The following is an 11493-nucleotide window of genomic DNA, read 5'->3' as shown; positions in this document are numbered from 1 at the left end:
GACGTGCAAATATTATGCGTAAAGACATGTAGGCCTGCGTGGGCACGCAGTGCGACAAAGATGTGATTTATGATATCATGTTTCCGACCCCATCCTATTTAGAAATATTGCTGTTATTTTAATAAACAGATAGCTTGTTTTTCCATTTCATTTGACAAAAAAACAAGCATAGCCTCCCCTCCCCTCAATGGAGGCTGTTTTCTTTTGTCCTGCCCAATGCATTCGCCAAATAGCAGCCCATCAATAAAGGGTTTGGCTCATTTGACTTCTTTGAAATAAATATTAACCACCAAATCTTTATTCAAAGATCAAGTTTGGGAGCATCAAAACAGTGAGCTGACATTATTTTCTATCATTATTTTAGCCAGCTCCCGTTCTAATTTTGGATGTGCGTAAAAGCCTCCAAAGTCGACCTTAATATTATATGCCCACGGGGAGCAATTATGGTACCTGTCTTTAGACATACCGTAGGCTATTTAAAACAAGTTGTTTTGATTAGAATTATTCACTCTTTTTTTTTAAGCCTTATGAATTGTGAATTTAATCTTGCTTATTGACAATGTTCTGATAGTCCATGCCTCTGACATGGCAGACATAATGGAATGTACTGTAGGCCTCGCCCTTATATCAGTGCGAATGTTAATTTTAACAATACATTTCCATATTAAAAGCCATGCAATTAGGACTGCAATTTGGACTTCAAACATGTTCAACCTATTTAGCAAATATGGGATAGGCCTACATACATTTTGTTTCTGTAGGCTATTTAACAAACTAGCCTATAACGGATTAACAGGCAAATTGGAGTTGATGACAACGCAATACATAAAAGACCGTAAATACACAATTTTAAGCAACCACATGTTTAGCCATGGAGCATGTTCTGATTGGCCAGTGAGGGGTCAAGTCCTGACACATCTACAACTTGTTTATTCATTAAAACCCAGCCTTTTCGCACCACCGCCAGCTACTGCGGCCATAATTCCGGTTGTGAAAATAGCTCAAATATTTCTGGCACACCCCCGAACCTATAGCGCTAGTGCTAAGATTTAGCATTGCGTTAGGTTTGTTACAATAATGTCTCTAAGGACATTTGTCAATACATTTTCTTAGTTGACTGAACTTTGACCTGGAAGGTACAGTGTTTTTCACTCATTTACAGTTCTTGGTCAAGTAATTGGGTCATGGTTGTGTGGTACATCGTTAAGCATTTGTGGTACAGTATGGGTAACTGTGGGAACGAACACAGTGTGAGAAAAATATGGGGAGAAAGTTCAAGTTTAGGACAGCGATTCAGAATGAAGAGATATCGGCTATCTCCATAGCAACTATAGCTTTCTTTCTTAGTCTTGCTGGAAAGAATAGAGGTTCAATGACCATTGACTGACCTATTCCCCCCCTAAAAAATGTAATTCAGTGTGTGTAATCGAACACAACAAGGATGTGTGTGTGCCCTGCTCTGGGCCGCAGCCACCTGGACCCTCCAACACACTGGCTTCATTAACACATGCTGAGCAGGTTTAGAGGGTTAGCATATTTGTGTGTGTGTCTGGGCTCTTCTGGCTTCTGTCAATGTCATTATCAGCGTGGGAATCCCTGTCACTCTCAATGTCTCATCTCTTCATTACGAGGAAGAGTTGCTGAAGTTGCCTCTCAAAATGACACCCGATTTCTGGTCATTAGTAGTGCACTAGATAGGGAACAGGGTGCCATTTGATATGCTGCCTGACTCAAACAGGGGTGAATTTTCCCAAGGACTTGTAGCTAACGTGGTACTTAATTATTTCTCTCAATACCACAGCCCTAAGATACAAGCCAGTATAATAACTAACACCAGTGTGACATACCTGACCTGCTTTGTTGTTACGCATTCTCCATACAGTTTTATAGTCTAGATAGACTTCACACAGCATGACACCCATCTGGATTGTGTGTTAGCTACAGTAGGCCTACATGTAGTTCTGCTCTTGTCTATTAATGTTCTGTATTATGTCATGTTTCATGTTTTGTGTGGACACAAATGTATGTGTTCTAGCTACAGTGTATACCATCTATGTGCATACCATGTATTACTGTGTGTGTGCGCAGTCACCGAGTGTATTTCGGCATTCACACCTGACCTGGAGCCAGGATATGTGTGTTTAGGTCTAGAGAGTGGAGTATATACAATAGTGTGGACGGTGAAGGTATCGTGTGAAGGATAACAGGTTGAGTGATCTATAGTGGAGATGTAAGAGTTCACAATGTTCTTATACGGAGGGCTGGTCACCTCTGGCCTAAATACTGTCTGTATTCATCTATTTTATGGAACACAGTGTTGTCTGTGTCTGCAATGTTATTAACATTGGCTACCATGTTATTTTACCCCCTCTTACCTTCTCAATTCAATTGAAAGGGGCTTTATTGGCGTGGGAAACATGTTTACATTGCCAAAACTAATATTAAAACAATAAACGTGAAAATAATCAGTAAACATTACACTCAAATGTATAAAGGCATTTCAAATGTTATATTTTTAGCTATGTACAGTTTTTAAACAATGTGCACATAGTTGAAGTATGAATATCAGGGGAAAATAAATAAATCAACTCTGTCACTCTCTGTCTCTCCCTCTCTCTGTGTCCCTGTCTCTCTCTCCCTCTCTCTGTCACTGTCTCTCTCTCTCTATCTCTCCCTCTCTCTGCAGAGCACCAGTCCAGGGACACTCTCCTCCACCTCTCCGTGCGTCTGGGTTTGCTCAGTCTCTCCCGCTTCCTGATTGGCCAGCCCAGGGGTCAGAGGGCACTGACCCTGCCAAATGAGGAAGGGGCCACACCACTCCAGCTGGCTCAGAACGGAGGAGACCACACCCTCTTTATGGCGCTTACCACGTGAGTCTCTGCCTCTGCATCACAAAAGATTATACCATCATCATGTTTGTTCATTTATTGCCTTCATTTTACCAGGTAAGTAATTGAGGACATGGTCTCTTTTACCATAATGACCCAAGAGCAATGACTTGTGTGAGTGATGATTGTCATAAAAAAATGGCCAACTCAATCAGATAACTAACACATACCTTCCTACTTCACTTCCATACAGCCCCCCTGTACCTGTCGGGGTGTGCACTGTGTGGGCAGATAGGACTTCTGTTCTAAGGGTATGTCCTGGGTCTGGCACCCTTAACCTTACCTTCCTGGGGGGCCCTGAGAGCAGTGTTATGGACAACATCCTGGTTCTCCGAGAGAAACTGACGGACCACAATATCCTCAGACAGGTGAGATCAGGGCTCGTATCCACAAAGCGTTTCAGATCACGTATCCACAAAGCGTCTCAGAGTAGGCGTGCTGATCTAGGATCAGTTTTGCCTTTTGGATCAGAATGAATATGTTTATATGGACAGATCCTAGCTCCTACCCTGCAATGCTTTGTGGACACGGGCCCAGAATTGTTCAGTTTAGCTCAATGTGTTTTTACCTTCAGGTGAGTCCAGTGGATTAGAGAGGAAAACATTGTGAAGAATTTAAGGAAAAACTAAAGCTGACTTAAACAAACTCCAAAACAAACTATTGATGTTTGATCTGTCTAATACATGTTATAACTAATCCACACATGATTTGTCTAGTTTTTGGACTTGTGCATACCGGTGGATCTTACTTAGGCAGTAAAATGGCTATAATTACAGTTTGTAATGCGGATGTTACACACACTGAGTCGTAAACATGATCACAGGAAATGTGATCATTTAATTGTTGAATGACATAGATACCACATAGTGACATACATAATAATACATCTGTTAAAAGATTAAGTTACATAATGTTATTGTAGCCACCAATTGCTGCTGCTAGATTATAAAATAACTGGGAACATTCATAGGCAAATTGTAACTGTAACAATTTATTAGGTACACCACAGTGAGTCACATGTAGGGCTGTTACGGTGACCGTACTACCGCCACACCGGCGGTTACGAGTCATGATGGCAGTCAAATTCCATGTGACTGTTTAGTTACGGTAATTAGGTTTCCAGCTCTAATGCTGCTTATGGTTATTAGTAGCCTACCAAACTTGCTAACTGCCTGGTCCTCTGCACTCAATTGTCCCTCTAATCACTCTGACATCAATGCAAATGTAATTGAAAATCTAATCAAACACTTTATGAGAGCCCATGAGCTCATGTTGCGCAACATTTCTATAGGCTATACAATTGTGCGAGAAAACAGAGTGATGGCCTCCATTAAAAAGTGGGGGATCCCATCAGCTTTCTATAGGCTAGGCCTACTATATTTATTTCTCAACTTTCATAATATTAAGCACATTGCTTTTCTTTACAACAGGAGTGTAGCCTACCTGGCTGGCATGAAAATTAACCACGACAAAAGCGTCCTCCATTCGCTATTAAAGTGCATAGATTACATGTATTATTTTTCCACTGCCCCTGTTTTGATACAGGTGCATGATTAATGGTCCATTCTAAATCAAAGCAAATTTCACACATATATTATTTACTATATGTAAAGACGAAGATTAAATCAAGAATAGTGGTGACAATATTAGCCTATTGCTTGTGAATGATGCCCAGCTTAAGGCAAACAGTGCATGCTTTTTTTTGCGACTTTTCAAATCATAGTCGCACATATCATGTAGCCTAGCACATAGGCCTATATGTTTGAATAAGGTTTGAATCACAGCTAAAGTGGCCAAATAACTTCTTAAAATGAAGCGCATTCTGGGTTTAGAGCCTAACTGGCATACATGTACAGCACGTGAGTATTGACGAATACGCTGATTCGGTGTGCGAGTTCATTAGAACGTGCGTTGAAGATGTCGTTCCCATAGCAACGATTAAAACATTCCCAAACCAGAAACCGTGGATTGATGGCAGCATTCGTGTGAAACTGAAGGCGCGAACCACTGCTTTTAATCAGGGCAAGGTGTCTGGTAACATGACTGAATACAAACAGTGCAGCTATTCCCTCCGCAAGGCTATCAAACAAGCTAAGCGCCAGTACAGAGACAAAGTAGAATCTCAATTCAACGGCTCAGACACAAGAGGCATGTGGCAGGGTCTACAGTCAATCACGGACTACAGGAAGAAACCCAGCCCAGTCACGGACCAGGATGTCTTGCTCCCAGGCAGACTAAATAACTTTTTGCCCGCTTTGAGGACAATACAGTGCCACTGACACGGCCTGCAACGAAAACATGCGGTCTCTCCTTCACTGCAGCCGAAGTGAGTAAGACATTTAAACGTGTTAACCCTCGCAAGGCTGCAGGCCCAGACGGCATCCCCAGCCGCGCCCTCAGAGCATGCGCAGACCAGCTGGCCGGTGTGTTTACGGACATATTCAATCAATCCCTATACCAGTCTGCTGTTCCCACATGCTTCAAGAGGGCCACCGTTGTTCCTGTTCCCAAGAAAGCTAAGGTAACTGAGCTAAACGACTACCGCCCTGTAGCACTCACATCCGTCATCATGAAGTGCTTTGAGAGACTAGTCAAGGACCATATCACCTCCACCCTACCTGACACCCTAGACCCACTCCAATTTGCTTACCGCCCAAATAGGTCCACAGACGATGCAATCTCAACCACACTGCACACTGCCCTAACCCATCTGGACAAGAGGAATACCTATGTGAGAATGCTGTTCATCGACTACAGCTCGGCATTCAACACCATAGTACCCTCCAAGCTCGTCATCAAGCTCGAGACCCTGGGTCTCGACCCCGCCCTGTGCAACTGGGTACTGGACTTCCTGACGGGCCACCCCTAGGTGGTGAGGGTAGGCAACAACATCTCCTCCCCGCTGATCCTCAACAATGGGGCCCCACAAGGGTGCGTTCTGAGCCCTCTCCTGTACTCCCTGTTCACCCACGACTGCGTGGCCACGCACGCCTCCAACTCAATCATCAAGTTTGCGGACGACACAACAGTGGTAGGCTTGATTACCAACAACGACGAGACGGCCTACAGGGAGGAGGTGAGGGCCCTCGGAGTGTGGTGTCAGGAAAATAACCTCACACTCAACGTCAACAAAACGAAGGAGATGATTGTGGACTTCAGGAAACAGCAGAGGGAACACCCCCCCCCCATCCACATCGATGGAGCAGTAGTGGAGAGGGTAGCAAGTTTTAAGTTCCTCGGCATACACATCACAGACAAACTGAACTGGTCCACTCACACAGACAGCATCGTGAGGAAGGCGCAGCAGCGCCTCTTCAACCTCAGGAGGCTGAAGAAATTCGGCTTGTCACCAAAAGCACTCACAAACTTCTACAGATGCACAATCGAGAGCATCCTGGCGGGCTGTATCACCGCCTGGTATGGCAACTGCACCGCCCTCAACCGTAAGGCTCTCCAGAGGGTAGTGAGGTCTGCACAACGCATCACCGGGGGCAAACTACCTGCCCTCCAGGACACCTACACCACCCGATGCTACAGGAAGGCCATAAAATCATCAAGGACATCAACCGCCCGAGCCACTGCCTGTTCACCCCGCTGTCATCCAGAAGGCGAGGTCAGTACAGGTGCATCAAAGCTGGGACCGAGAGACTGAAAAACAGCTTCTATCTCAAGGCCATCAGACTGTTAAACAGCCACCACTAACATTGAGTGGCTACTGCCAACACACTGTCAATGACACTGACTCTACTCCAGCCACTTTAATAATGGGAATTGATGGGAAATGATGTAAATATATCACTAGCCACTTTAAACAATGCTACCTTATATAACGTTACTTACCCTACATTATTCATCTCATATGCATACGTAGATACATAGGACTGCATCCTTATGTAATACATGTATCACTAGCCACTTTAACTATGCCACTTGGTTTACATACTCATCTCATATGTATATACTGTACTCGATATCATCTACTGTATCTTGCCTATGCTGCTCTGTACCATCACTCATTCATATATCCTTATGTACATATTCTTTATCCCCTTACACTGTGTATAAGACAGTAGTTTTTTGGAATTGTTAGTTCGATTACTTGTTCGTTATTACTGCATTGTCGGAACTAGAAGCACAAGCATTTCGCTACACTCGCATTAACATCTGCTAACCATGTGTATGTGACAAATAAAATTTGATTTGATTTGAGTTTGAGGAAGATCATTTTATAATAAAATAATTACGTGCATAATCACATTTGTGGTCACTTTTGAGAATAGTGTTTTCCTGCTAATGTAACATTCCCGCTTATAGTCTACTGACGTGTGCGCATTGCTGCACTTATAATGTGAAGAAATAACTCAACAGTTTATCAACATTTGTAAGCTAAACTTTCTTATCTGTTGCGTCAGGCTCATTGCTTAAAACAGTTTTTTATGCTAGTGGTTGTATTAATTTGCGATCGATCGCATCTCACAACTGTCCCGTTTGTAATATTTATTTATCTTACAAAATGGAATAGGTCAACTTTGGTACTATGGGAGATAGTAGATTGACATAGGCTAATGCTTTTGCTGTTCGTTAGGCCTACTCATCTGGTTGGCTGACGAAAAGTAAATGTGGACAGTTCTTCCCATATCTTCAATATGCCCCTTGGAATTGGATAAGGACGTGCGCAGTTGTGTACCCAATGTGTCTGTCTTCACTTGTAGCCTGTGAGAAAGACCCGATCACGTGATGGAGAGTCATGTGAGTGAGAGGTCCTTCGGCACACAGCAGGGAGAAAGGAATTATAATTATTATATTCTGCCCAAGGGCTCAATGGCCACCTGCCGCAAAAATGTGATACGGAATCGCTATTATTTTTAATTTTAGAACACATTCAAGAACCTCCAGAAGCTAACTAGCTACAAGCTATTTAGTCATTGTTAGCCACTGCTAGCGGCTTTTACCTTCTGTACAGCCAGACAGTTTTTTTTAGCCTGGATAATACTCGCCAGTCTACCAGTATCGAACCGTCTCTCCACAACAACGCCGGATTCCTGCCGTAATCCCTGGACCACTACTTCTGATCTTCACAGCTAGCTTGCACGCAGTACCGAAGCTATCCCTGAGGCCCACTTCCCGGCCTACTGAGCTGTTCACCCGAACCACACTCATACACGGCTAGAGCCCAATACTCCACCGGATCCTTGCTGTAAACTCTGGACCTTGGCTAACGCCACTGCCACGAAGCTAGCACCAGTTAGCCGTGAGCCAGGCACATCTCCCTGCTAGCAGGCACATCTCCCTGCCAATCCCCCCTACCACCCCCGGGCTACTAACTTTAAACGCTGTGTCGCTAGCGTAGTGGCGGCTTCCCTGTCCCATCTACTGCTGTCCCCTGGACACTGTGATCACTTGGCTACATAGCTGATGCCTGCTGGACTGTCCATTAATCATGATACTCCAATCTGTTTGTTTATGTTTTTATCTGTCGGCCCCAGCCGTGAACTCAGGCTCTGTGTGTAGTTAATCCGAACCTCCCTGCCTAGTCAACGCCATTTTACCTGCTGTTGTTGTGCTAGCTAATTAGCTGTTGTTGTCTCACCTGCTGTTTTAGCTAGCTCTCCCAATCAACACCTGCGATTACTGTATGCCTCGCTGTATGTCTCTCTCAAATGTCAATAAGCCTTGTATACTGTTGTTCAGGTTAGTTATCATTGCTTTAGTTTACAATGGAGCCCCTAGTTCCACTCTTCATACCTCTGATACCTCCTTTGTCCCACCTCCCACACATGTGGTGACCTCACCCATCACAACCAGCATGTCCAGAGATACAACCTCTCTTATCATCACCCAGTGCCTGGGCTTACCTCCGCTGTACCCGCACCCCACCATACCCCTGTCTGCACATTATGCCCTGAATATATTCTACCATGCCAAAAAAATCTGCTCCTTTTATTATTTGTCCCCAACGCTCTAGGCGACCAGTTTTGATAGCCTTTAGCCGCACCCTCATATTACTCCTCCTCTGTTCCGTGGGTGATGTGGAGGTAAACCCAGGCCCTGCATGTCCCCAGGCACCCTCATTTGTTGACTTCTGTGATCGAAAAAGCCTTGGTTTCATGCATGTCAACATCAGAAGCCTCCTCCCTAAGTTTGTTTTACTCACTGCTTTAGCACACTCTGCTAACCCTGATGTCCTTGCCGTGTCTGAATCCTGGCTTAGGAAGGCCACCAAAAATTCTGAGATTTCCATACCCAACTATAACATTTTCCATCAAGATAGAACTGCCAAAGGGGGAGGAGTTAGCCTGCAAAGTAATGTCATACTTTCCAGGTCCATACCCAAACAGTTCGAACTACTAATTTTAAAAATGACTCTTCAGAAATAAGTCTCTCACTGTTGCCGCCTGCTACCAACCCCCCTCAGCTCCCAGCTGTGCCCTGGACACCATTTGTGAATTGATTGCCCCCCATCTAGCTTCAGAGTTTGTTCTGTTAGGTGACCTAAACTGGGATATGCTTAACACCCCGGCAGTCCTACAATCTAAGCTAGATACCCTCAATCTCACACAAATAATCTAGGAACCCACCAGGTACAACCCTAAATCTGTAAACAAGGGCACCCTCATAGACGTCATCCTGACCAACTGGCCCTCCAAATACACCTCCGCTGCCTTCAACCAGGATCTCAGCGATCACTGCCTCATTGCCTGTATCCGCTATGGGTCCGCAGTCAAACGACCACCCCTCATCACTGTCAAACGCTCCCTAAAACACTTCAGCGAGCAGGCATTTCTAATCGACCTGGCCCGGGTATCCTGGAAGGATATTGACCTCATCTTGTCAGTTGAGGATGCCTGGTCATTCTTTAAAAGTAACTTCCTCACCATTTTAGATAAGCTTGCTCCGTTCAAATAATGCAGAACTAAGAACAGATATAGCCCATGGTTCACTCCAGACCTGACTGCCCTCAACCAGCACAAAAACATCCTGTGGCGGACTGCAATAGCATCGAATAGTCGCCGCGATATGCAACTGTTCAGGGAAGTCAGGAACCAATACACGCAGTCAGTCAGGAAAGCAAAGGCCTGCTTCTTCAGGCAGAAATTTGAATCCTGTAGCTCTAACCCCCAAAAGTTCTGGGACACTGTGAAGTCCATGGAGAACAAGAGCACCTCCTCCCAGCTGCCCACTGCACTGAGGCTAGGTAACACGGTCACCACCGATAAATCCATGATTATTGAAAACTTCAACAAGCATTTCTCAATGGCTGGCCATGCCTTCCTCCTGGCTACTTCAACCTCGGCCAACAGCCCCCCGCAGCTCCTCGCCCCAGCCTCTCCAGCTTCTCCTTTACCCAAATCCTGATAGCAGATGTTCTGAAAGAGCTGCAAAACCTGGACCCGTACAAATCAGCTGGGCTTGACAATTTGGACCCTCTATTTCTGAAACTATCCGCCGCCATTGTCGCAACCCCTATTACCAGCCTGTTCAACCTCTCTTTCATATCGTCTGAGATCCCCAAGGATTGGAAAGCTGCCGCAGTCATCATCCTCTTCAAAGGGGGAGACACCTTGGACCCAAACTGTCACAGACCTATATCCATCCTGCCCTGACTATCTAAGGTCTTTGAAAACCAAGTCAACCAACAGGTCACTGACCATCTCGAATCGCACCGTACCTTCTCCGCTGTGCAATCTGGTTTCCGAGCCGGTCACAGGTGCACCTCAGCCACGCTCAAGGTACTAAACGATATCATAACCGCCATCGATAAAAGACAGTACTGTGCAGCCGTCTTCATCGACCTGGCCAAGGCTTTCGACTCTCAATCACCATATTCTTATCGGCAGACTCGGTAGCCTCGGTTTTTCGAATGACTGCCTTGCCTGGTTCACCAACTACTTTGCAGACAGAGTGCAGTGTGTCAAATCGGAGAGCATGTTGTCCGGTCCTCTGGCAGTCTCTATGGGGGTGCCACAGGGTTCAATTCTCGGGCCGACTCTTTTCTCTGTATATATCAATGATGTTGCTCTTGCTGCGGGCAATTCCCTGATCCACCTCTACGCAGACGACACCATTCTATATACTTCCGGCCCGTCCTTGGACACTGTGCTATCTAACCTCCAAACGAGCTTCAATGCCTAAAACACTCCTTCCGTGGCCTCCAACTGCTCTTAAACGCTAGTAAAACCAAATGCATGCTTTTCAACCGTTCGCTGCCTGCACCCGCATGCGACTAGCATCACCACCCTGGATGGTTTCGACCTAGAATATGTGGACATCTATAAGTACCTAGGTGTCTGGCTAGACTGTAAACTCTCCTTCCAGACTCATATCAAACATCTCCAATCTAAAATCAAATCTAGAGTTGGCTTTCTATTCCGCAACAAAGCCTCCTTCGCCGCCAAACTTACCCTAGTAAAACGGACTATCCTACCGATCCTCGACTTCGGCGATGTCATCTACAAAATAGCTTCCAATACTCTACTCAGCAAACTGGATGCTGGATTTATCACAGTGCCATCCGTTTTGTTATTAAAGCACCTTATACCACCCACCACTGCGACTGTATGCTCTAGTCGGCTGACCCTCGCTACATATTCGTCGCCAGACCCAC

At 45.1% G+C, this 11493-nt stretch overlaps 1 protein-coding gene across 3 annotated transcripts in view; it reads left to right on the top strand.

Annotated features, from left to right (window-relative positions):
* arhgef28a (Rho guanine nucleotide exchange factor (GEF) 28a) overlaps positions 1–11493 on the top strand; it is a 106964-nt gene that overhangs the window by 26522 nt on the left and 68949 nt on the right. For all 3 annotated transcript variants that reach the window (XM_024397277.2, XM_024397276.2, XM_024397275.2), the window contains exons 5-6: positions 2687–2870; positions 3082–3256. In XM_024397277.2, the coding sequence (XP_024253045.1) occupies positions 2687–2870; positions 3082–3256 (359 nt within the window). The remainder of the gene's footprint in view (positions 1–2686; positions 2871–3081; positions 3257–11493) is intronic.

This window comes from Oncorhynchus tshawytscha, linkage group LG33, assembly GCF_018296145.1.
Source record: "Oncorhynchus tshawytscha isolate Ot180627B linkage group LG33, Otsh_v2.0, whole genome shotgun sequence".
Taxonomy (NCBI): Eukaryota; Metazoa; Chordata; class Actinopteri; order Salmoniformes; family Salmonidae; genus Oncorhynchus; species Oncorhynchus tshawytscha.
The sequence above is the reverse complement of the archived record's forward strand: the minus strand, read 5'-3'. Positions and strand labels throughout refer to the sequence as shown.